The sequence below is a fragment of the Chiloscyllium plagiosum genome, unplaced genomic scaffold (genome assembly GCF_037043375.1).
Source record: "Chiloscyllium plagiosum isolate Xiang-an unplaced genomic scaffold, Cpla_swu_hap1 HiC_scaffold_4, whole genome shotgun sequence".
In the NCBI taxonomy this organism is placed as follows: domain Eukaryota; kingdom Metazoa; phylum Chordata; class Chondrichthyes; order Orectolobiformes; family Hemiscylliidae; genus Chiloscyllium; species Chiloscyllium plagiosum.
The window spans coordinates 16,090,373-16,117,612 of NW_028270142.1; the positions used below are offsets into that span (position 1 = coordinate 16,090,373).

Sequence of the window (27,240 nt, forward strand, 5' to 3'; positions counted from 1 at the left end):
TCTTTTGAAATTACTGTCGGGTATAAAGTCACTGGCTTTAAAGATATTCGATTTACACAAAACAACTTCAAGATAGATTGCAGGAAAATTGCGGTTTACAAAGAGTGCAATATTTTTATGTATGAAAATCTAAGTTTCAATGAATTATGCAGTAGTATGTTCTTTTTAAATTTTTTTTGTAAATACAAAGTAACACCTTGACTTGGGTTTAAATGTGTGCTGTGCAATAGCAACCCATGGCTGGCTCTCTCGCTGTGTAGATTGGCACTTTGCTCAGTGCTTGGAATTTTGTTTGATGGTTGTCTTGGCATCAGCTGCTGACCTGTGTGTCGCATCAGTCAGTGAAGGGTTGCCTATAAGATGAGATAGCAAGGTTAAAAAATAGTAACTTCATGAGCTTCCAGTCAAATTGCGTGGGGGAAAGTGAGAATAATATAGAGCTAGATTGTATTCCAAGAGAGAGACAAAATAAGACAAGTGCAGGGTGTAATCGGAGGAGACGCAGAGAAGCCTGAAAAATGAAGGAAAAGGAAAATAAACAATGCAGGAAAATGTTAATTAATGGAAAATTTTTAAAAAAGTGATTTTAAAATGGAGAAAGAGAGTAAAAGGCAGTGAAAATATTGCAACTTAAACTGAATACAGATCGACCTACAGGAAGTAAGCAAGAAAAAATGTCATAAGCGACTGAGAGCGTATTTCAGCTGGAAGCAACTGAGAAGCTGAATGAAAAGAAGATGATAAGTGGAGTGCAAACTGGAAAACAATAAATACTAGGAAAAACCACAAGTATCTAAGAGACGCATATAGAAGGTAATAAAATAGATGGAGAGAAACTAAAATTGGAAACGAAAAGGAAGATAAACCGCAGCAAAAATGAAAATGTCTGGGGGTTGGGGGCATGGTGTGCTATAACCATTCAGTTAGAGACAAAATGAAAAATGCAGAAAGGAATGTTTCAATTATTAAATAGATCGAGAAAATGTGAAGAATGTTCCAAGAGAGGACGTGAGAAGACAGAAGAAAGTCAATGATAATATCTGAACGTGAAAAAGAAGAAGACTCAATAATAGACAAAAATAGTGGAGGGAAGGGGCAGAGTAGAAGGGTGAGGTGATTTTACAAATGGGGCAACATCTGGAAACAACAGTGTGAGAGAGAGTGGGGTATTTCAGTACTAGGAAAGGGAGGGGGTGTAGTGAACCAAAGATATTCTGGATGGGAGGTAAAAGAATGGATAAGGATGGGAAATGAAAAGAGAGGAAACAAATTAGAAGAATGGGAGGGGGCAGTGATGATAAAGAGAAAGAAAAGAGGGAGAATAGAAAGTCGAAGAGAACATGGAAGGGAGGTCACAGATCAGCAAAAGACAAGCAAAAGACGAAAGCTGAAAACATTATTTTATTTGCATTGTATTTCCCCATAATAAGTGTTTAGAGGCAAAATGGACATAAATAAAATTCTACAAGCCAGAGAGAGTGGGGACAAAAACGAGTGAGTGGGTAAAGGAGGAATGTTGCGATCGGCTCTCATTATGGGCTAACTGAGAAGATGAGAGCGTGACACAGAGAGAGGGAGGGAAAAAAAACGAAGTGCGGAAACATCAAAAGGCGAAAGGAAAGCCACTGGGAATGATGAAAGTCCGAGAAAAGGGGGGAACAAATAATAGGACAAAGATCAGAAAAGTGTTTCAGGATGAAGGGAGGGAGGAGTGGACAAAAACCGAAGCAGCTGGTTAAAAACACGCGCGCACACAAAAGAGTAAGAAAAAGGAAGAGCCGAGATTGAGAAAGATCAGAGCGGCAGAATTTCAGTGACCAAGTCAAGCGTTAAGGAGCGTGTACTTAAACATTTCCTAACCACTCAATTTTCATCGACCAACCACTGTATTTAGTATTCTCCCCTAGTCGGTACAAACACGCCTCACTAAGTACTTTAGAGGCAATTTCATCGATTTTCTTTAACAAATAAAAATAACGATTGTACAGCAACAGTTCGAATTTACATTGTCAGAATTTGATAGTCACCATTTAGTGGAATTTTTTTGGGGGGGAGAAAAAAACCAAAAAAAAAATGGAGAACTGAAACAATAGTGTTGTGGAGTCTAACATAAGACGTGGGGAAAGCAGGGATTAGTCTGATCCTGACCAGCAAATATATATCTGTGCTGCGTCTCCATTTCATCACAGAACACTGTTCAAAGATATTTAATGAGCGTTTATAGCCTTATAGGTGCTAAAACGTCGTGGTAGTCGTTTTCTTTAAAAAAAGTATACCTTTGCACCAATTAAACTGTGCGATATTTATAAGAGAATGTTATGCATTTGTGGGTCATATTGCAAAAAAAGCAACACAAACCAAAGTGCATTGTTTTCGCATATATTGCGAAATTGGTCATTTAATTTTGTCTAATTTTCAAAGGATTTAAGGTGGCAGAATTGCAAAATTGGATACTTGAAAGAATGTGATATGAAATATTCAAATAGGTAGGATTTGTTAAAAGCAAGATTGTAAACGTATGCTGAAATTGTGAAGTTTATAATAAATACAAGTTCATTATACTCCCATGATCAATAGACTAAGTCAAGTAGAATATGTTTCTTTTTCACATGAAATAACCCTTTTTTCGTTGTGGGAGGAAATGTTTGATTGTAAATGATATGTCACGTTTAAGCGCTTTGATAGATTTCCGTTTATCGAATCGATTCAAGAGCAGATCAATGGGATAACGGTAGTGTTTTACATAGGGTACATCTAGTCTATATTATTCGATTATAAATTATTTAACGATTTGGTCGTGTGAGAATTTAATTTGTTTTCTTTCGGGATCTCAGAAAATGTAAAGCATGGCTTGTGAGGTATTTAAAGTGCTTAAAAGGATTTTACAGCGATAAACAGAAATGTAAAGTGATGATAAATGTAGAATGATCCATGTACTAATTTAGATCTGATGTGAATTACAGTCTGCTCAGTGCAGTCCATGAGTTCGAAGCAAAAGTGCTGGAAATATAGGCGTGAATTATTTGCGTTATAAAATATGATTGCGGAATATTAAATTAAAGTCAGATATGTCCGCATTGAGAGAGGCAGCGCTTAGACTCGAATTTATTTATCACATTTTTTCTACTGGGCCTGCTGTGCTGGACACTTTCGGGATGACACCCTTTTAAATCCGTGGGGTTTTTTTTTGGCAAACGTTTAAATGAGTGTCTTCAAGAAAGAAGTGATCGATAACATTCCTGAGGTAAAACAAATTGCTCATTTTCCTTTAAAAAAAATTGTCTGCTGTTGTCTGTGTTCCGAACAAAAGTTGAACAATTTGTGGTTTGCGTCTGCTGTTGGACGGTATGATGTATCCCGGAAAGAAAGTGAAATTTCTGTTGTTAAAGCGATAGGAAATGGTGGCTATATTTCTGTGTTTATAAACAATGGGCCGAACCCGGGAGGCGATGATGGTCAGCCTGCTGTCAAAGTGATGACCTTTTAAGCCCCAGAGGGCGCCAGGCGTGTTCATCGTATACATTTCCCTTCAACAGAGAGAGAGAGAGAGAAAAAGATCTACCACATTGTGTACAAAATAAATCCCTAAAATCAAATTACAAAGGTCTGTAGAATAAAGGATTGATAGAGCTGGAGATGAAACACAGGTAAATGCACGAACTACTTTTTTAACGTGTGAAAATTTTTATCTGAATCGAATCCTAAAAGTACTGTAGAACACTTTTTTGGGGGTTAGGAAGAGAAGCTGCTGAAAAGAATGCTTCTTTTCCAACGGATATAGAGGATTCAGTCGAGGAAGGTGGGCGATAATGCTGTGAAATTTAAGAAGCGCGTTTTTAGTCAGTGAAAATGATTGAGATTAAATGGATTTGGAGAGTGAAACATTTACTGAAGAATAGCCATTATCGCACTCAGCAAACTGTTTATTATTGCGAAAGTTTTGTTCTTGTGTGGCATGTTTGTGTTTATCTGATCGACAAAGTCCAGCAAGATTGAACCCTAACTGGAAGAAGACAAGTTTGTTGCTGGAAGTTCAAATCGATCAATAGATATATTTATCGTTGAAAATGGAAAATCGTTTTGTCTCAGTGCAAAATTCTTAGCTTTATATCCAGTGCGTGTGAAAATATGATTTTATACATTGTCCACTGGTGATCAGCAATGGAGTGTTATCGGCTTTCGAACCAAATACTGAGTTTTGTTTGGGGTTGGGGGTGGGTGGGTATAGAAATAGTTAACACAGCGCCTTTGGCAAATAGCCCCCGGGGGGAAGTGGGGAGGGGGTGGCGTGGGGAGTGAGGGTTATCGAGAAGTCTGGAACACGGGTCCCTAACATTTAAGCGGTGCTGATGTGTTGGTATAGAGCGAGAAGAGTCCCAGAGAGAGAGAGAGAGAGAAGCGATGTGATAGACAAGGGAAGAGATCAAGAAGGCGAATTGAGGTCTACTGACGGCCACCGTACAGAGAGAGACCCCGATAGAGACCTCTTCCAGCGCACAACAACATGCAACAGAGAGAGGGAGGATTAGAAGGCGAGAGAAATGGACAGGAGAACCATGTCCCATCACACTTGCACTGTATGTCACCCAGCCTTATCATATCCTCTAACCCAGCTCTGAATAAAGTGCCTTCGATTTTCCCCAGATAAGTGGTGTTCTGCTGATTCCCTTATAACGATTAACATCCTTAGTGTCTTATTCGATAGCGACTATTAAGGGTGAGGGACGGAGAACAAAAATATAAGGTAGGTTTTGCCAGCTGCTAAGAACTAACTGAGAAAAATCAGCCCCCCGCGACAGTCACGCGTTATTTCAGTTTAAATACAATCAGGGATATAGACGCAAACATTAAAATAAAGGGAAATGGTCATATAGATTGGTGTTACAAAGTCACGCCAGTAGATCAGATATCAGCACGATCAATATAGGTAGTGTTTCATTGAAAAGAAGCGATTAGTGGGAAAGCGACAAGACTGGCAGTTTGTTTTTTTTAACCTTATTCGGCTTTTGTGTTTATTTGCCTTGTTTTATTTATTTGAATGGCCTGATTATTTTAAAAAAACACACACTCAGCGAATGATATTATTTAAGAGCAGCACCGCCAATTATTTACAATACATCCCCCCCGCACCACCCCACACCGAGAAATCATTAGTTTCTCCTTTTTGTTGTTGTTGAAATGTCCGTAAAGATTTTCAAGCGAAGTCACTCGCTTTTCTTTCTTTTTTTTCGCGAGTTGATGACTTTTCGCCCAACTTCCAGAATGCCTCTGATTGTGTTCACACGGCGGTTTACACGGAGGGACACGGACTTGCAACAAAAACTGACCCCGCGGCTTGGAGTCAGTGTGCGGACGTAGACCTTTGTATATGATGTGACTCTTTCTCTCGCTCTCTCTCCCTATTTCGTTTTGGTGAATCCGCTGAGTTTGTGGGAATGAGTGTGTGTGTGAATTAACCGCTTTCGGTTCTATAATGGAGTTTCCTGTGTGTGTATAGTGTTAAATCAGAGGTGGATTGTTCAAAACCCTGGGTATCTGTGTGTGTGTCTTTGTGTGTGATAGGGAGCTGTGGTGTCTATCTGTGTGCGTGTGTGTGTCTGGGTATCTGTGTGTGTGCCTTTGTGTGTGATGGGGGGCTGGAGCTGTGGTGTATATCTGTGTGTCTGTGTTTGCCTGGGTATTTCTCTGTGTGTGTGTCTTTGTGTGTGATTGGGGAGCTGTGGTGTTTATCTCCGTGTGTGTCTGTGTATATTTGTGCGAGTCTCTGGGTATCTGTGTGTGTGTGTGTGTGTGTCTTTGTGTGTGATTGGGGAGCTGTGGTGTGTGTATCTCTGTGTGTGTATGTGTGTGTCTGGGTATCTGTGTGTGTCTTTGTGTGTGATTGGGGAGCTGTGATGTGTGTATCTGTGTGTGTGTGCGTGTCTCTGGATATCTGTGTGTGTGTCTGGGTATTTGTGTGTATGTGTCTTTGTGTGTGGTTGGGGAGCTGTGGTGTGTATCTGTGTGTGTGTGTATGTGTGTGTCTGGGTATCTGTGTGTGTGTCTTTGTGTGTGATAGGGGAGCTGTGGTGTATATCTCTGTGTGTCTGGGTATCTGTGTGTGTGTGTGTGTGAGAGAGAGAGAGAGAGAGCCCTCTCTCTCTCTCTCTGTGACTGGCTTGGGTACCTATCAGGGGCTGCACTGGGTCAGGTCTGGGACCTTCTCCATTAGCGGCCACCGTGGCTCCCAACTTCAAAGCGTCAAGTCCAATCTTTTGAATGTTGATCACCTCGCTAATTACACCTTCCCGTCGTGCATCGGTAATGAAGACACATGCGCACTCAACTTAATCAGCCATTTTTTACAGGGCAAAATAATTAGCAGAATAAAGATATATCGGATTTTCATTTCCAGTTTCCCCTTTTCCGTTTGCGGTCGCACGCCGGCAAGAGAGCTCATAGAGCCCGGGGCCCCCAGAACCGCTTCACTCTCCCCCATTGTCTCTTGGCCTGGGATCCTTGTGCATTTTCTTTCCAAGCAATCGGGGGGCCAGTGGATGTGACAATAATTAATGTCCTTATAACACACACAAAAAAGAAGAAGCGGCTACGAGGGAAAATAGTAAGTTGCAGTTTATTAACCGGTATGCTAGTGTTACCTTGGAAATACAGCGGACTGTGTTAGCGGTTTTCACTGTGCATAGACTTTCTCGTCAACAAAGCATTTTTGGTTTTTTTTTAAACATAATCTCTAAACGCGATTGAATGAGGATTGCTTTATTTTCTCTCTCTGTTTGCGTACCTGGTGTTTGTACAAGTGGGATCGTGTGACTTTTTTTTCTCCTCGTGAACGTGTAGATACACATCAGAGATGGATCTGACTATCAGGCTGTGTCGCCTCCCAGTCAAAACTACTTCCAGACGCAACTTGCTCCTTTTTTTTGGAGGGGGGGGGGGTGGTCTCGGATGGAGGAGTTTCTAGTCAGTGAGAGAGAGAGAGAGAGAGAGCTGGAGACGCTGCCTGAGCCCCCCACTTCGTTATCCTTTCTGCGCTGAACAGTTCACTTTCCGACGGCCGTCTTTCCAGTTGTAATCATCAGCGTGGAGTTAGCATTAAAAAAATAAAACAAAGCGGAAGATTTGTAGCTAAAGTTGTTCTTAAAAAAAAGTAACAAAGATCTTTAGCACGTCCCTCGCCTTTCGTAAGATATAATTCTCGTTTCTTTAATTGTTTTGGTGTATTTTTGGTTGTTTTCGAGAGGATCGACTCGCAAATGGGAAGCAGCTCTCTCGATCTCCTTTTGTTGCTGTTCTGCTTTGGTTACCTGGTCGTGTACGGGCCAGCTGCTCTCTCGCTCTCTCACACACACACACACAGATACACAGAGAGAGAGAGAGAGAGACGCACACAGCCCGGCTTGAAGTCCATAGCTCATCCCAGGCTGGAAGGTAGCAGCAGCAGGTTGAGAGTTTATTGCCAGGGCGTGCACTGAGGAGTGCTCAGACTTTCATGGTGACGGTGATGAACTTGAAAGCAGCCACGCTTCCCTGGATCAGACTGTGTGCGTGTGTGTGTGTGTGTGTTTGCCTCCAAAACAAGAAATTGTCCTTACTGTCAAAAGCCGAGCGAAAGTCTTCCTTCCCCCAGTTTTGTATCGCGCACTGTCCGTTCCGACTCATCCCTCTCTGTCTCTTAAGTATCTTTCCGGAGATCCAGGCAGCGAAATCCGCTCCGCGACTGCCCTTGCCTTAATTCCGCGGTGTTCTGTGTTTTTTTTATTATTATTGAAGCTTGTGGTTAAAAAAGCCCTGCCTTTTCGTTCGGGGCTGACTTCTGCGATTGGGACACGGCAGTGACACGGGGATCGATCGTTTAAACTCAGAGCAAAGGCTGGGTATGTAATGCACTCGCTCCCCTTCATCACTCCAGCAGCAACTGTGCGCAGAACTGGCAAAATACCCCACACCAAACCCAGGTTAAATAACAGTTAGGGACAGAAACAGCATAGGGATGGAAAGGTCGCGTGAAAACTATTCATTTCCCAGCACCCGGAGATTTTGCTTTGCATTTTTTTTAATGCGAAAGTTGGCTGAAGCAGTCACCATCCGAAATCTATGCTTTCACTTTTTTTCAATTTACCATCTATACAGAAACAAAATACCCACAGTGCGGCTTAAAAAGGCAAGTTGATCTGCATTGCAATAATTTTTTTTGTACTTTCTTAAAGAAACGCATCCAATGAGATTTACAATGGCTGTGAATACATATCTGTATGGACCACGTACATATGGATTATGTATATGAAGCCAGGGACGCATATAGCGAAAGCGCTATCTTGTGCCAGTCGTTTATTCTGGTTTTATTTTCCGCCTTTTGCTCTGGGTTAACAGCACAAAATGTTTTTCCGCAATCGAACGGTACTAAATACTGAAAATGTACGTTCGTTTTGGTTGCTACAATAATCTTTTGTTTTTGACCTGGTATTGTTTAGTCAATGGCCTTAATAAAATATTTGAGGCTGTAGCAATACTTGTAAATACAATAGTTTAACTTATTAAACGCTGTTCATTTTGGCATGATTAAGAATGAGATTTGTATAGATTATTAACATGCAGTACTCTCATTGACGTTTGCCATGTTTCATCCACAATTAAATTAGAACCTTATCCGCTCAGATTGTGCAGTTAAGCGTTTTACAAAGTGGTGCAAGAAACGTCTGTTTTATGCAATAATTTCCTTTAATTTTATATTTATATTCTTTTTAAAAAATCCTTGTGCTGCAAAATGGCTAATCAAATAAAAGGGACTGGGTGAATCAGTTCATATATTCTGTAATATTCTCTTGGCACTTTAACCATAAGCTAAAACTTACACAGTGAAATTAGATTATCCACAATAACAATATTATAGCCTGCACTGGATGGAAGCAGAACTGAGGTGGCTTTGTTGATTGCAAGGGTTTAATGTTGCATTTCAGGATCTGATGTGGTTTAGACTCCCATCCATTAACTGGAAAAACCCCTGAGGTTTTACAATTATTTCTTAAAGATAATACATTTAACATGGAATTGGTAGGCAGAGAAAAACTCATAAAGGCAAGAAGGAAAGCCCTTAATAACTCTTGAGATTCAGACATGTTCAGCTGTAAGATTGGTTCTGACTTCACCGAGGGTCGACAATGTGTCATTTCCATGAAGCCAAATTGCTCTCACCCTATATGATATTAATGTGCAAATCAATATTTCAGGGATTAAATTTCCCTTCTTCATTTTTTATGGTTTCTACCTCAATAAGTCTCAAGTCTATTAGAAGAGGCTTAGTGATTTAAAATCCTTCACTGTAGAATGGTTTTTTTGCCGCCTTTTATTCCTCTGTTTCTTTTCCAAAGCTTGAAAATTTGAAGGTGTACCAGGACTCTGGCAGTCTGTATCAGCACATGCCCAGTTGTACATTTGTCTGTGCAAAGTAAAAGGCCTGAGAAATCCAGATTTGTGCGGTTACTTATTAAATATCATTTACGTTCTTAATCAAAAATTATGCTCTCATTTTATATTAGAGAATGAATTAGTTGTTAACTACTCAACTAATATGATGATAAAATCCTGGATAGGGTAGAAAAATACATTGACGATAGTCAGATTAAAATGTTAGAAAATTAACTACCTTGACTTAAACAGATTCCAACACCAGCAGTATCATTGATTGGCACATATGACTTTATTTTCTTTGAAGTGATGTATTCACAGACTCACAATATTTTCATTTTGATTTTCCACTGAAAATCCATTTTTATGTTTGCACGAGGTATCATTAGGAATATGCTGCTGACGTGTAAATGACGCCACCAAACTAATTAAGAGTTAACTTAGCAGCATATTTGCTAGTCACTGTTGTTAGTATCAGAGCTATAAATACCATGAACATATTTAGTGATGCTGGGTCTTTATATTTCTAGCATCAAATAAAGATTTGATGATGGCTTATTGACAGGCTGGAAACACAGCCAGGTTACTGTCATGTAAGGTGACAATGTAGTCCATCTGACAAAAAACAAATTCTGCACATTGAAACAGTCAGCAAATTGTTGGTGGAAGCTTTAGTGAACAAATTTGCCTACAGTAGTATAAAGGAAAAGTTCTGTAAAGTCAAATCATGGGTTATGATGTAACTGTGCGATCAATGGAGTTTTAAACAAATGCGTTAGCCTGTTTTAATTAAAATTGTGCAATTGTATTGAAATTTTTAACAGTCTAGAATGTTAAATGTAATTAATGTATAAAATGACAAAACTGAAAAGCAAAATGAAAAATTACAAACATCGCACATTCTAACCTAAATGAATTCTTAATTTCACTTTGGGGTTTGTGTGTGTGTGTGTGTCTACGTGTACATATGTACAGTAATCCTGAAGGAGAAGCTTTCTTCATTGCAGTTCAGGTAGTGAGTGTACACTGGTGGTAGAAAATAGTGAGTGGTTCACTGAAATAGACTTATTCCCACTGCCATAGCTGAATGTTTAGAGCTCAAATCAGGAATCAGTGTCAATTTCAAGTGTGTGTGTGTGTGTGTGTCTCTCTCTCTCCTCCTCCTCCTCCTCCTCCTCCTCCTCCTCCCCCCCCCCCATCTTCTGTATATAAGGCATTTAATGAAAGGGAGCATGCAGCCAGGTTTTATATCAGAATGTGGGAAAATAGTAAAAAGCGGGGTTATTTTATGATTGTGAACCATCTGGATGAAGTTCAAATGCAGCTGCACCAATTATCTTACACTGCAGAACATTTTTTCCATTCAGTATAAAATGTTCCTTCCTAAAAATGTGGAGCAGACTCGGTCAATTTAGTTTGCAAGAAGAAATGCATATGAGAAAGGACAAAGACTCCTTAATCCATGCAAGCTGTCCTCTTGCCAAAAGAAATCCTTTCTCTTTCACTTTGAAAAGTTATATTTATTTGACATGTGCAGCTATTGTGAATATGGTGACTTTGGTTTTATTTTATTCGGATTCAGTATAACAAATCAGAATATTCCGTGTTCATCAAGGATACAAACATATTCAATTCCTGTGTACTAGTTAAAACAATAAAACAACTTTAGGCATATATTTTATATTAGTGTTTATGCATTTGCAGTGATTTAGTGGGAAGATTATTTTGGATTGCATAATCCACAAGTGGAAGTGTAACTGGTTGAATCATTGCACTGTGAATAATTGGTGTGAGTTAACATCAGCTGCTAAAAGTGAAGCCATGATTTGAAGTCAGAAATCCTGGCAGCTTGGTACAGTTCATATACCCACAATACCAACAACTCTTGAGGGTGGACTGATAAGAAACTAGTAGTAGGCTTAACGTATTAAGTGTAGGGCCCTTCCATTAGAGCCCCAGGGCTGTGTAACACAATTATTCTTTCCTAGTTAGAATCTCTTTTAGGGTTAAAAACTTGGATGGAGTTCAAGCTAAATAGCACCGGGGGAAAGTGCATGTGAATATGTACAACTTTCATGTAATTAGCACTTAATTATATTAACATATGCAAATTGTCAATTTAGAAGCTTGTTGAGCTGGCAGAGATCAGTCAAACACAATTGCATTATTGTTCTGGCAAAAATAATGAATTTTGAGTTGGGTAGAGGAAACACATAACTAGCTTTCTAATTTAACTCATACCATGGTAAAATTTCATTAATCACCATGGTAACTGGGTTAATTGTGCTGACTAATGTTCAGGGCTGCAGAGGGTTTTTAAAGAAAGCCTTGTTTGCCTAATCCACCTTACAACGACACTTGTTTGTACATGTTTCCTTTGTATAGGAATTTGCATATGCAAACGAATAGTTTCTCTGTCTCATTTGTCATGGTTCTTCATTACCCATGAAGAGGACATTGTTACTTAGCTTTTACTGTGTCCTAAGACAGCATAGTGTCAAACATTCCAGCCACATTCTTTCATAATTTGTTTCTCATTAATAGACCAGTTTCAGGTTCATTCTATTCAGACCTTAGCAAGAAAAGGTCAATTCTGTTGCTGAAAAGGGTTTCCGCAGTAACTAAAGCTGTTTTTCTTTGACCAATTAAATCACAGCCTTAAAGCAAGTGTAACTTTGCATTGTGGAAATATCGTCACTAATAATCTCTTTCGGTTCCGATAACAGAATATGAGAAAGAAGAGATTCTGCTGTTCCAGAATTAATCCTGTTTTTTTGACAGAAACGTAAACTGATATAATTGCTTTTCAGTTGGAGAAATGGAGGTTTATACAAGTGTGAAAGCATCGGAAAAGGATTAGCATTTTTTTGCATAATGAAAAGTACTGTTGAATGGCAGACTGAATGGTTGACTGAATGACTAAGATGAAAGAAAGATGAAAATGCAGACTCTTCTTCCTTTCCCCCCCCCCCCCCCCACCTCAAATGCTCAGCTCACTCTAAAGATGTATTTGTCCAAGACTTGAGAAAACAAGCATAGTCTCATATTTCAGCAGCTTTATGGAATTCCCTTGGATTCTCTCCTCTTGTGAAGTAATATGTATGATAATACTGCAGCTTGCGGCTGTTAAAAAAGGTTTGTATACAGGAGAGTTACAAGAACATGCCAGGCATGTCACAAACCAAATATTGACCATCAGTGTCAAGGATGTTCAATTATTTTCTTTGGTGAAGTTTTCTCCCCCCTGTAAAAGTTACACGCAGTATTCTATAGAAAGATTGCCAATTACAACATTAAACAAATAAGATCCATTGTAATCTCATCAGTTCATTTTTAGTAACTTTGTCAGAGATATCATTTAATGAAAATAGATTAATTAGTCAATGTTTGTCAAAGTGGTGTAAATTTTTATTTTGTTACCATTCTGAATGTGAAAATACTGCAGATATACTTCGAGAACATAAACTGACATTTTAACCACTTGTTTAAAATATTATTTACGCTAAGTATATTTTCAAAATGTTTCACATGAATTTAGGTTGTAATAAGTAACAGTTTCAGGCCCCAGACGATTGTAGACATAGAACGTCAGCTGTTGACCCCTATTGTTTGCTGGCAGTTCACAAAACTTCTATATGCACATACTTGTCATTTGAATAAAGGTCTTGTCAGGTTAATTTTTAATGTGAAATTACTTAATCTGGAAAAGCTTTAGGGCACTTGCAATACCATATACAGTGACTGTATATTGGTACTTTAATTTGGATATGACTATTTTAACAAGAAAAATGTGTTATATTCTGTTTCTCCAAAGATTGGCATATTTTATAATTGTGTTAAACACATTTAATAAACTGTCATGTGCTGTAATTGGCACATTTCCAGTCCCTGCAGAATTGAATGACAGGCAGTTAGTAGCTGGTTACAATTTCCCGTGTTCTCATAGTACAGTGGAGGAATAGCTAAATGACTCTAAATTACAAAAATAATAATTGTAATGATGTTGAAATAATCCAGTGAGTCTATTGGACAGACTGTACAAATGTAGTTACACAGTATGAGTATAACCACTGTATTAAAAATATGCGAATTGATTCACATAGCAACTCACTTTGACAAGATTATTAAGCTTTGTTTTTAATTACATGATATTTTAAAATAATCAAGACATCTCTTGCATAGTTTCGTTGTATTTTCTTTTTCAAATTAGCCATATCAAATCAAAAAATGTGAACATAACGCCCAACTGCTTTGGAATTATTCAGTTTAATAGTATTAGAGGAGACTGGATGCACAAAGTTTTTCATTTCTGCTTCAATCACATTTTGCTGGCATGCAGAGTGGTGCAATGCATTTTTACTACATTGGCAAGAGAAGAATTTATCTTTGATAAAACTTGAAATGTACAACTAACACTGATATATCGCTAGCTTCTACATAGAGAGATTTCTGCATTCCATCCATTAAATTGTAATCCAGAGAGAGCAGGACCATTGAAGACTATATTATTATTTTCTTTCAGAAGGAACTGCACAAATCTGATTCATCTTTGTTTTAGCAGAGATAGCCATTCAACACAATTTCACAACATTTAACTGCAACGTAACAGACGATAAAAATGGACAATGAATTGTTGAGTGAAGAAAGCAGGATAGGTTCTTCGAAATAACAATAAAGATATGGTTCAATTGGATTTAACATCACACTAATATAGAGATGAACAAAAACATAGAATGTCACACACTATAAAATATTTGTTGGTTTCTTTAATGATGTATTTGGTGAGGAACTTGTGGCTACATGACACTACTGTACCATATTAAAATTAGCTTGCTATTAGTCTATCGTGGAATCGAGAGTGATCAATTTAGATAAGCTTTCCCTTAATTGAAATGCACATATTTCTAAGCACTTTGCTATAACATTGAAAATGATAGCTAGGCTAGAGCCATCTTCTATCACGTAACATTCAAATTGTATCATGATTAAGCCAACAAAAGAATATCAAGAAACACAGGAAGAAAGTGGTATTTTAAAAATATTTAATCAATACCTTTTGTAAGATGCAAATTACTCCACATTTCTTAATATATATTGATACCTTCTAGTTAGAAACGCTCTCCTTGAATGATTTCCAGTATATGCCTGTTAATGGGGATAAGTCTTCATGCAAGCATTTACTCAGCACCAATTTATTATTTTGTTTATAGAAACAGTTCAAAATTTGACATAAGTGATGCCTGCCACATCCATGGAATGTTGTTAGTAAGAAATTTCTACCTAAGTTGCAGAAATATCTGCATGTTGTTGGAAAGGTTGGGGATTAACTGTGTATACACTGACATCTATGATTTACTTAATGTAAAAGCAAAGGGTGATAACAAACACAGAGAAAGGAAATGGCATATCTTTCAGATAACTTTGGGCATAACAGTTCACTCTAGTAAGATCAGAAATAGTACAAAACGCATTGTAAGAATGATATAATACATAAAATGTGTGCATAGGTTTTTAGCTGACGAAGTTTAACAAAGAGAGCTTTGAGAATTTGTATGAGATTCAGGCTTGAAATTAACTTATAGTAAAAAATGCTTTATTTACAGCCCTTAAAGTACAGTGTAAAGTGTTTTGATTATGGTATTACAGCTAGATGTCAAATAGAACTGTGAAGGATTTGCAATACAGAAGAAGTCTATTCAGCCCAACTGATCTATGCTGGTTTTTGTTTTGTGCAGAAACTTCTTCCAATGTCATCAACTGTTTCTCCATCATTCTGTTCACCTCCCCATTATGTATGCAGCAATCATTCTCTTCAATGTGTGTATTATTTGCTTCAAATACTCCCTGTTCCATATTCTCACCACTCTGCATGTAGAGAAATCACTGCTAAATTCTTTACTTGATCTGTTAGTGGCTTACTTGCATTGATATCCTTTTTTATTAATTATGTCAATCGAATATTCATTTCATAATTTTATACCTTAATATCAATATTGCTCGGGTTTATCAAAATCAGATTTCAGGAAGCACTAACAAAGAACTGCTTAAGTAGACAAAGTCTTAAAATGACTATCTCTGTGGTTGACTGAATCTCTAAAGTTTAGAGGGGATTTAATGTGAATAAAGCTTTCTGTTTTGTTCTTTGTGACAGCTGTAGATATTACATGGAAGTCTCTTCTTTAGACTGATGAGCATGAGTTGCAGGTTTTCAATTTGTACACACTTCATAAGAAAAGCTGCCAGCAATTATCTGTCATCATAAAAAGGGCACACACTTAGCTGGTACAGACATATAGGTTTCTAAGCAATATGAAAGCACAGTAAAGATGCCCCTTTGCTGAAATTCAGCAAGTTTCTAAGCTGGAACCTTTAAGGTCTACTTAGTGTTGTTGGTCATACAGGTCTGTTTAAGTGTCTGCTGTCAACAGGCATATCACAGAGAGTACTTTCTCTGCTCACCTCCAGTTTATTCACAAGCTAGGCGTCACACACTAGTCTTCTTTTTCTTTGACCCAATAAGTGGGGGCAGAGTGCCAACATGAACATGACCTGAAGAGTTGCCTTCAGAGCCCCAAGATGTAGAAAGCACTTCAGAGAGGAGGAAGGTGACTCCATCTCTGAATGTTTGTCTTGCAGCTGAATCTGTTAAGACCTTCATTCAAAAATGAATCAATAGGACCAAATGTAAAGTAAATTACTTTCACTTTTACATTAAAATTTAACTAAATAATGTATAATGGGTTTTATTTAGAAGGAATACCTGGGTCTCCAATTTTTATCTTGCAAGTAGTTTTGCTCTGCCAGTTAATTAGTATTTATTAAGTAAATAGATGCCAAAGACATCAATGTTATATTGGTCTGAGCAGTGTACCGTATACAGAAAGAAGTTACAGTAATACAAGTACAGTATAATTTCCCTCTAATTTCCATTACTCCACCTCCCCTCTCCAACCAAGTGTGGGACAGAGACACATCAGACAGCTATCTCTGGCACAGTGTTTTCATTGGGACAGAGGTTGAGTACAGTTACTGAAACCCCTTGACAAACACGTACTAAGTAGCTTTCTCATATCCTGTCTGATCTATGAAACAAGAGACGAAGCAGCTAGTCCATGTATGTGCAAGTATTATTAGCCGATGAAGGATTTAAAAAGAAACAAAGCAACATCAAAATAATTTTGGAAAATGTTGGGATGAGATTTAATGGGATAGAATTTACTTCCACATGAGGAAAATGCAGTCATGGTAGCTAATGATTTAGTTGTGGATAAAGTAGTCATCTTGAGCAATCAGATCACAGTCATCAGATCATTTGTCATGGATGAAGTGAAAATGTCAGGTCCAATGAGTCTGAGAGTGCCAAAGGGGGCAAAAGGGCTTTTGGAGATACTTTGGTGTAGTGCTAGGGAGGCAGCATAAATGGAACTCTGAGGAATGCTGGGTTAGTAAACGTACCTTGTGCATTTTCAGAATAGTAAAAATTGATTTAAAAACTTAGTCAAAAATCCAAAGATGAGACTTTAGTGAAACCTTAATTGTGCTAATGTAGAGGTAAAAATCAGACTTAATTTCTCCTGGATTTTGGTATTTGTATAAAATAATTTGTAAAGAACAGCTGACACTGTAGTGGTCTGATGTCTGCTTAGTCCATCAGAATGATTCAATAGTCAGTACCTCGCACATTAACTGAAATAATAGATTCTGAGTGAAAGATTCTATGAAATGCCTCAAAGTCACTGATACATACATTTTGTCACAGCGTTGCGAGCTATTGTTCCTTTGTATTAAACTGAGTCGAACCTGTTTACTTTGGTAAAAATGTAAAATGAAATCGACTTTTCCTTCAGTATTGCCATGAAAGCAACTGTCTTGGCTCTCTGTCTGTTTTGAGTGCAAGTTCATAATCAAAGCTTTACAAATGTATTTTTAAAATGTTAGCATTAAAATAAGATCACCTCGCATGGCCCTACTTTTTTTTCCCCTGCTGGTGTAACTGGGCAGTGTTTCAAAAATATTCAAACTAAAGTTCAAATAACACCAGTCCTTAATTATTTCAGACTTTGAGAAGAAGTCTCAGTGAAAGCTGAGTAATAGTTCCTTGTACAGAGAGGCTTGTGTAATATTTGTTTTCTAATTTGTGCAAATTATTTAGGCATAATAACCATTATTGATAATCCCAATTAAATTATGTCTTCTGTCCTAAAATGCTTCCCATGACTCTCATTTTATCTGTGTGGTTATTCCTATTTGAAATCTTTACTAAAATAGTCAATCATAAAAACAGCAGCTTTTGAGTCTTCCTTTGCAACACAATTAATATATCGTTTCATTATATTATTGCTTTATTAATTACTGCCAGCTATTGTCTCTTCGTACTAAATCCTGAAACCTAATCAACATCTTCCTTTAGGTAGTGTCTTGTGGTAAACTTTAATTAACTCTTATTACATTGAAGAAGTCTTCAACTGCTGTACTAACTAATCATTTACCTTCATTATAGTCTGACAGCTCGACTTGTTAATGGCTCTAATAGAACCGACACTCATTGAATAAACCTGCAGAATTTATCCATTCACATTACTTGGTGCAGAATTAGGCTGCTGCTAAAATAATCAGTAAGAGCTAGTCAATTGTGTCACCATGTTTATCTTGACTGACGTGTTACTTTTGTAAATAGAATTACCTTCCTAATCTTACCCTCGAGCAAATTATCAGTAAAAGAAACGAAAAAGGGTCTAAAAATAATGGCTTATGACACTTTATATCAATAAAACACAACTTTAATCAAATCACTAATAACACTTTATTATGGGGTAGTATAGAGTGAGGCGATCGAGTTATAAATGGTTCCATTCTGTTCGCCTTGCATACAATGCGGGTCTACTTTGCAGCAATTTGCTATTGTTCCTAGCTGTCAGAGAGGAAGTGTAGCGAGCTGAATTAATAATTATGCCGTCCATTTCTACAATATCCCACCGTAAGGCAGCGCCTTTCCTATGACTGTGTATTTCATCTGGCCAGTCCAGACGATTCCAGTTAGTGTGATGTTAAAGTATGGGGATTTCGCTACGGTTGGACAATGTGTTCCTCAAACAAACAACTCGGTTGTGCTTTTTTTCTATATGAAAGAAAATCTCTATCAAATCGGTTAGCCGTGGATTTTGCTTAAAGCGTTAATTACATTAAACGCGTTGAAATACTTCGGAGTGGGCACAACAAAGGAAAATGTACTCCATTAAAAGTTTAAAGGCAGCCAAAAGATGGAAGAGGGATTGGTGGTACCAGTGTTGCCCTTGAACATGACACGTGGACTTTTCATCCGTCACTTCGGCGAAGTCTATATGTTCTGCTAATCTCTCACCCAAAGTTAGAGTGAGACCCCGAATTAGCCAGGGACTTACTGGGACGTGAAGCAGAAAGCTCTTGGCCCGAGTTAACTTCTGATCCACCAGTGAGTGCTCCATAATAAAGCTTCACTCCTTAACTTCGATAGAACAGCAGGGGTTCCCGTTCCCCACCAGATTTGAGTCTCCCTCCCGGAATTGGCGTGTGTCTGGATTGGATGAAGGCAGTGTCGGGTTCAACAGTACAGTTCCATCTGCTGAGGCTTAACGGCAAGATCTGCAGAAATAACAATAACCTGGGAGCAATAAAAAATCGTATCCTCTGAAGTGCGGGGAGCGGGGGGTCATGTTTCGAGGGATGGGGAGCGAATCAGTGACAAAAAATCCCTTGAAAGGATGGAAAACAGTGAGTAATCTTAGGCTTTCCAGACGTTTTTTTGTTGCAAAAGTACTTTTATTTATTTTTGAAGTTTGATTGTGGTCCGTTGTTGAATAGTGTTAATATTGGTTGTTTCAGTTTTTCATTATATACACCATACATTATATTCAGACTTTGTGGTGCACTGTGACTTTACTGACCTGAAAACCTAACTAAACATACAATTTGCAATCACAAACAATTTTGCAGTGTCTGTAATGTTGGGATTATATTTTTTAAAAATCTCTTTTCATCCTCATTTTCACATGACCTTTTTAAATTTAGGAATGATGAGAATATCTTTTTAGAAGATTAGTCTAAAGCCACTGTTGCAAGCTGAAAGCTGTCTTCTCAATAATAGACTGACTTTTCTGGTTATTAAACCTGTTCAGGTCTAACATTCCTGTTATACTTATCTTTTTTCTAACTAGATCTGAGGCTAAAACATTGCTAATAGCTTTGGAATGCTCACTGGGATACCTGGTCTCTGATTACTTTTTATGAAGATAATTACACGAGAACTAGCCTTGAAGCAGGATCTGCTGCAGAACAACTTTTGAACTAGGTGGCAATGGGAAGCACCATAAGAGCACAGAAATGACCTAATAATTATCTCAGATTCTGTGGTGAACATAAATAACTCTGTGAGTGCAAGTGTCAAAACCTGTAGCAACTGGAAAACTTCCAGAAATTAGAAATAGCTGTACCGCAGATTTGGGCTGCCTGTTTTTCCCATTATTCTTCAAAGCCATCCAAATGGCCTCCATGCATTTATGAAGAGTTGGGATAAACTTCTGAGTAATGAGGCTTAAATACACTTAGCATTATTAACAAAACAAAGACCTGCAGATGTGACACAAAAACAGAAATTACTGGTGAAACTCAGCAGGTCTGGTAGCATCCGTGAAGAGAAAGACCAGTTCTGATGAAGTCACTGTTCATGAAACATTAATTCTGCTTTCTCCCCATTGATGCTTCCAGATCTGCCAAGTTTTGCCAGAATTTCTGTTTTTGATAGCAATTGTTCATAGTTTAGATTGATTCACTGGAGCTTTGTTCTTGACTTGCAAAGACACCAGTGATTTTAGGTTGGATTATCTGTATATGCAGTTGGACTGTTAACACGACATTTAATTCTGATGAGGAACATTTTTTTAAGGAAAATGAAATGAAGCTACCAACAAACAGATGCTTATAAAATCAGCTGCAATTTACATAACTTTTGAATACTTTCATATTGTATATACTTTGCATTATGATACAAGATGTGATTGACTTGTAGATTAATATTTATTTAGCGCAGAGAAATCAAAGAGATTAAGCAGTCATCATTTAAAATATAATCCCTCTTTGCATGAATGAGACAAAAGGAGGGTGATTAATGTACATGAGGCTTATAGAGGCACAATGAAATGATTTTGTTTTATCTATAACCACTTCTGATTGAAACAATGGTACTGTAGTTCTAAATATACAGCAGAAATGCATCGGTAATATCTACTTTGGTATTAATTTCTGTATGAATACCAACTTTACTGCATCTTTTATGCTTAATCCAAAGCATCGTGGTCCAATTCTACAGTGCTAAAAATTTCTTTGAGTACCATCGACATAATGTTCAATATTGTCAGAGTACAATAGTGCAAAGAGGAAGAGAAAAATGGAACATGAAACTTGTCTATCAAATGCGTTTTTCAAATTGTTAGGCTAACTACATTATTACACACTCAAAATGTATATCTTTATGCAGACTGAGGAACCTTGCTCCATAACTATTTTGTCACTACAGATTGTAAAATGACAACTGATTATCAAATTGAATGCACACATTGTAACTTTATTGAGGAAATATTGGAGATAAGAACATAAGAAATAGGGGCAGGAGCAGGCCATATGGCCCATCTACCATTTAATAAGATCATGGCTAATCCTTGACCTCAACTCCATTTTCTCAACTGATCCCTATATCCTTTGATTCCTTTAGACTCTGAAAATCTATCGATGTCAGCCTTGAATCTACTCAGTGATGAAGCATCCACAGCCCTTTTGGCTCAAAAGTTCTAAAGATTCAGAACCCCTAAGTGAAGAAATTTCTCCTCATCTCTGTCTGAAATGTCTGTCCCCTCATCTTGAGCCTATGCACCCTTGTTCTAGATGCCTCCAAGGTGGAAGAGCTGACATTAACATGAATGCCAGAACTATAAAATCATCCAGTTCACTATATTTTGTAACAAATAAATAGTGATTTTGTTTGCAGTAAGAATGGAGAATGGATGCTATGACAGCATTGGTCTATCAGATACTGAACTTCACATATATATGGAGCATTGGCCAGGATGCAAGAAAGTTATAGGCCAGGATATACATAATGGCATATTTGTTGCATTAAGGCTTGACTCATCTTTACAGATGGATGTGGGAGAATTTTGTTCATTTAGGGCTAAGCTGACAATATTCAAGAAACTCCATCATACATACCTATATGTTTTCTTCTTTTCAAAGAATTACCTTTGTGGAGGAATGTTGTTCTTAATTTGTGTTTATGTCCTTTATAACGTATACAAACAAGAAAATGTCAACCATCTAATATTGCTTCCCGTGTGCAAAAAACGGCACTATTATACTGAGAATGAAATCCAGAGAATCTATCATGCTCAGGTTGTGTATGTCATATTGTCTGAGCAGTTCTTAAAAAAACATCTGGGTTGATAATTTATGTCAGGATTCATGAACAGGCTGAAAAATAAAGACAAACATTGGCTAGCCAGGTAGCATAATGCACACAAATGTTTCCTTTACTTATACATTTTTTTAATGGTGATTTATCTGTAGAAATTTCAAACCTATTCTCATTTAAGTTCTTCACCTCTTACAGGACAAATGTATATTTTGTTTCAGTCTTCTATTCAAACTTAATTACCTTTTCCATCTTTGTAGTGACTTGGATGGAAAGTTTTTGCCGAGTCGAAAGAGGTCGTCACACATTCTTTTGCAGTTCTCTTTATTAATTCATCCTTGCAGGAGCACTCTCTATCATGCTGAGAAGGTAGAAGGGTGTAATAGAAGAGCCCTGAAACATCAGCAGGAAGCTCTAAGCTGGTTAATGCAGTATAATTGTCTGGACATAGACTGGCCTTTGTTTGTGCGGTTCACTTCGAATCAGCTGTAATTAACTCCAGAGTGTTTCCAGATTGCCAGCAAAAAAAAATTACAGCTTTTCTGTTTTAAATTGGAGAGCTCACAAAGACATTAGCTATGCAGATTGGTTTACTTTAATTTGTTCCCTTCTTATAAGTGAAGGGTTGTGTAGTTTCTAAAAACTGTTTTCAGTTATTGTAATTTTACATAAATTGGGGGGTTTTCATGTCCAAGAATCATTTTAGCATGGTTTTTTCTTTCCCTGAGCAAATAGGTTTTAAGCTTGTGTTAGCAAAAATTAAGACAGTTAACAATTACATTGTGATATATCAGTAACTCAACAGGCAGTGAGCTTGTTATAATATAATTTTTGTTTATGTAAGTACTATATCCACCACCAAATTGCACCACATGGAAAGTAACAAAGATGTAGCTAAGTTTCTACTGAACAATTTCAAATATTCCGAAAAATGGCCAATAGACTGAAAAGCTAAAGGAAAATTTGCTCGCCTAAAGATTAGTTCATAATTTTTGGCCTAACTTATATTACTTTAGTTAGGAAACCTGAAGTAATCTAACATAATTTCTGTCTTTTTGTGAAAAAATATGGTACGTGTACTTAAGGCTTAAATAGGACAAGTGTTTAACTCGATACAATCCATGACTGGGAAAGCATCTACCACACCCTGCAACTACATACCACAGTTTCTAATCATGGAGTCAGAAACAAACTAAAAGAAATATGGCACAGCATAGGTTAGGAATGTATCTAATAATTTTGTCCAATGTGTAAAAAGTGTCAAGATTCAAGTGGCAAGGTTCAAGGAAAAGTTTGTTACATTATCTTTTTTCTGTTAGATTTGAGTAAAATAGTGCTTAATCTACATGTGAGTTTAGTCAGTAACGGGGCTCTTGGTGCCTGAATAATCCTACTTTGATAGATTTTTCATCAGTTGTTTGTATGTGGCAACAAATAAACAAGTATAATTACACTTGTGAATGTCTATTCATTCCTTTGTCAGGATTAGATATATGTGCAGTTTTCACACTGATCCTCTCTTTTGTCTTTGCCTAACTCAGTATGACATATTGATAGAGGATTTGGTGTGGACAAAAAGGCCACAACAGAGACAGTGATGACCTTTAAAAATCTTGATATAATTCTGGCATAATTGTATTTGTTTTTAAGAAAGTTACGTAAGTTCTAACTTTGCGTGGGTTGAACTGGTGTTCTGTGTGGACAGCTTTTAACCTGCCTCTAACACTGCAAATAAAGAATTGATGTTGAATGAGGGAACTACACAGCAGATGGAAAAACAAAAGCACCAAGAACCCTATTGGTCTTTTTTTTCCCAGCATTTAGCAGTGTGGCAAACCTAGCATTCCTCTGGCATTATTCTCTTCACTTGATCAGATCACGTTCTTTTTAATCACTTCTCAAACACTGTCTCACTGGAGCGGAGAAGAAGGCTGGGACAACCTCAATTAAAAAACAGAGGTATAATTGGCATTTGTGATTCTAGTTCTTTGTTCCAATGGGAACTGAACATTCATTCAGTGCAGAGGCATTGCCCTATTGTTTAACATGTACACTTTTTGTCAGTTAATCTTAGTGTAGGAGTATCGATTATTTTGCTCGTAGCCATTCAACCTGTGTTTGCTGAAGGAGGAAAAGAGAAGTCAGCAATTCAATCATATATGAAAGTCAGTTGTTTGTCTTTAAAAAGACAATTTTCTTCTATAAATTTGAGCAAAACAGTAAACAGATTAGATATGTGTTAAGGGCAAAGTGTGTCCCCTAGTTTGTGGATCATAGCTCAGCATAAAATAATTCTGAAAATAAGACACATTTATCTAAATTATTGGGAAATACGTTTTCAAAACACCAAATAATGCTTGTAAAGCTTTTAGATGTTAAAGCTTTAAGTGCTGTCTGAAGAAGAACTGAGGGCTTTGATTTGATTTGTCTGCAGAAACCATGTATGTCCAAACCGCAGGTATCAGGATCAGTGTTCAGATGTATATAGCATATTTTATAATTTATCAGTTTATAATGATTCACTGTGTATTGCCCAGAAGGATGGAGATATTCCCCACAGGGTAATTTAGTGCTTGAAGTGTTGAGAAATGCTGCATTACAAATCAAAATGTGCTGCATTTTGTCTTTCTTCATCATTGTAGATTTCCCCACTCTGTAATTATCTTAATTGAATTGCTTTGTCTGTGTGCTTATATAATGCTTTTAATATGTACTGCTTTGCATCTTTCTGGAGCTATAGGTAGAACCATTTACAAGGCAGTGAAGACCTGTCATTTATCAATGTCTGCCTTTTCAGATGATGAAATGAAATAGTAGTCCTCTACATAGTACTACATGTTTCTAGCTTATTTCCGATGTAAATTATTCAGTGTTGGCGGATATTGGTGTATGTACACTATGTGCTAACAAGAGTAGATAGTCAAGTCTGGTCCTGTCTGCTCAACAAATAAGAAGTATAGTAAGGCTGCTTTGTGCTGAAAATGACAAGAGAATACACCACAGAGCTCATTTTGTATTTGAGTTACCGAATGTGGATTAAAATTGGACCTGTTATAGTTATGCACTCCCAATAGCGCTCAGGGTATTTAGATCTGTCTGATGTGTTCTGTTGCCACTTCTTATGGCTGTTAGGAGTGCAAAGTCTGTACCTTAATTTCTGCTGCAAATATTGTTGGTGTTAAATGCAGAGGTAAATGTGCCTGTATGAACTAATTAGAAAATTATTAGTTTTTCATGGTCTTTGTGTTGATGTTCATTTCAGAGGTGCTTCTTTTATGCTGCATGCAAGTCATGAGCATAATTAACCTGGAGCTCATCAATGATTAAAATTACACGCTAAGCTTTATGATATTCAATTCAGAGGCAATTAGACTGTCATTTTAGCCCATCTCAGACAGCAAAACTAATTTTAATTCATTTTCAATCTGTGTAAATCTTCTGATGTCTCTTAAACTGATCATTTCCCTCTTTGACTTAGCTGAAGAGATTAGATTTGATTAGAGCAAAAATTTAAGCAGCTATTCTTCAGTACTTAATAGCAGAGAGCATCCCCCAAGCCTTATTTAGTCAGAAGTTGTTTTGAATTAATCCCCTAAATTGCTGCATTGTAAGGCATTACGCATGCAACACAGAGTGATTTCTGCTGTCCAAGTTTTGGTGTTTTGAGTATTTTTTTATTCACAGGTATGTGGCGTGAAATTATGTTGTCTTATTGATACTGTCACATGGCAATTTTCTTAATTTTGGTAATCAAGGTGTAAAGGCATGCAGTGAGTTGCCTTTCCCCTCACTCAAGCCTTTGTTATGCATTGAAACTGAAGTGGCTGACCACCCTGCTGTTGTGTATAGTGCCATCATTCTGTAAACTGGGAGATCTGCAAGGACTAGAGACACTCAGGATCTATGCAAGTCATTAATATAAGTGTTGCAGCCCAGTGAACAATGAGACTGAAGGATAGCAGAATTTCTGCCTTTAACTTTCCTCCTGTACTGCACCCTGCTGTGAAATAGTGATATGGCCTTTACAAACTACATTTGTATTTCCACTAAAGGGAATATATGAGCTGTGGTGCCTGCCTTGAGAAATGATTGAAGGCTTCTCATCATCGGGGCTTTCATATGATTTGTTAAAGATAGGAGAGAAGTTGATTGAGGTAGTTGCTGAGAGATGAGCAGCACACCAGGACTGACAACATCAAAATTGTATTTGAAATAGTGTTCATTATGTTTTGCAGTGAAAAAATTTGACTGAGTCTAATTTTCCCCAAGGATGGTAGGACTGGATGCACTAAATATTAATTTCTGTTTCTATGCCTATTGAAGTAGGTGAAGCGTGAGGAAGAATCCTGATTGGTGCTTAATCAGGGCTTGTTAGATACCTGCTGAGGGCTCTCACAGAAGGAAGATTTGAAGTAAGCTGATTTACTTGGTCAGATGAGAAGCAAAGAAGAGCTCAATCTTTTTTGTTGGCATTATAATAATTTGCTTACTTTTCTCTCATGCTCTTGGATTTATCTGATAAAATATGCCAACAATAAAAAAAAGCCCAAAGCAAACTTTATAATCTCTTCAAAAGATATAATGGAAGAGGTAAACTGTCACCTCTAGTTTTTCGTCTGTGCATTTGCAAGGAAAACATTGCCAAGATTATACTTTGCAAAGGAGTTGACTAGCATTCAAGGAAATGTAAGGCAAATGGTGAGAGCATAAAAGCAGTGTCTTGCATCTTGCAACTATTATCAAATATCTCTTGCGAGAATTCTTGAGTGAAAATCAATATCATTGTAAGTTTTCGAGCTTCCTTAATATTTGAAATGTACCTTTTGACCTGTTTCTGAGACTGAAGATTAAGACTTTTGGTTTATTATGAAGCTGCTTGCACAGAAGAGTGAAATATTTTGGATGCTTTGCCATGTTATTTATGTGAGTGATTACTGCTGAGGCTGCAGATCATTACAAATGCATCAGTACTGTGACAGTATGATTTCATACGAAATTGTTTTTTTTGTGTGTGATAGACTAGTTAATTAAAAGTTTTATATTGAAGAACTATAATGTAGATTTGGATTATGATACATCAAGAAATTAAATGCTGTGCATGTACTTTGCAATGAGAAATATTAACAATTTCTAAATTACCACTTCTGCGAAATGTTAAATATTTAAATCTATATTTAAATTTGCAATCAAATCCACTTTATGCTTAACATTAAATTTCTACAATTTGTAAACTGAAGATGAGCTATAAAAAAATTGATAAAATGGCTTCTCTCAACTTATTTTTTTGTTTATCCAGGTCCCTGACAGGCTGGATGAAATGAGATCCCCATGTAGTAATTGCCATGGAAACCTGTGACTCCCCTACTATCGCTAGGCAGGAAAATGGGCATAACACA

The 27,240-nt window shown here is 37.3% G+C and overlaps 1 protein-coding gene across 4 annotated transcripts in view; it reads left to right on the top strand.

The window, feature by feature from the left end:
- Positions 1 to 3,125: 3,125 nt before the first annotated feature.
- Positions 3,126 to 27,240, top strand: part of LOC122549390 (zinc finger homeobox protein 4) — a 294,666-nt gene continuing 270,551 nt past the window's right edge. The window contains exons 1-2 of one of the 4 annotated variants that reach the window (XM_043689135.2): positions 3,126 to 3,244; positions 27,141 to 27,240. The exon at positions 27,141 to 27,240 is cut by the window's right edge and continues 2,512 nt beyond it. In XM_043689135.2, coding sequence (XP_043545070.2) covers positions 27,187 to 27,240 — 54 coding nt within the window. In that variant the 5' untranslated portion in view covers positions 3,126 to 3,244; positions 27,141 to 27,186. Of the gene's footprint in view, positions 3,245 to 3,404; positions 3,648 to 6,379; positions 6,602 to 23,752; positions 23,804 to 27,140 lie in introns of those variants that run through there. The other 3 variants (XM_043689131.2, XM_043689132.2, XM_087985978.1) reach the window with 3 other exon arrangements.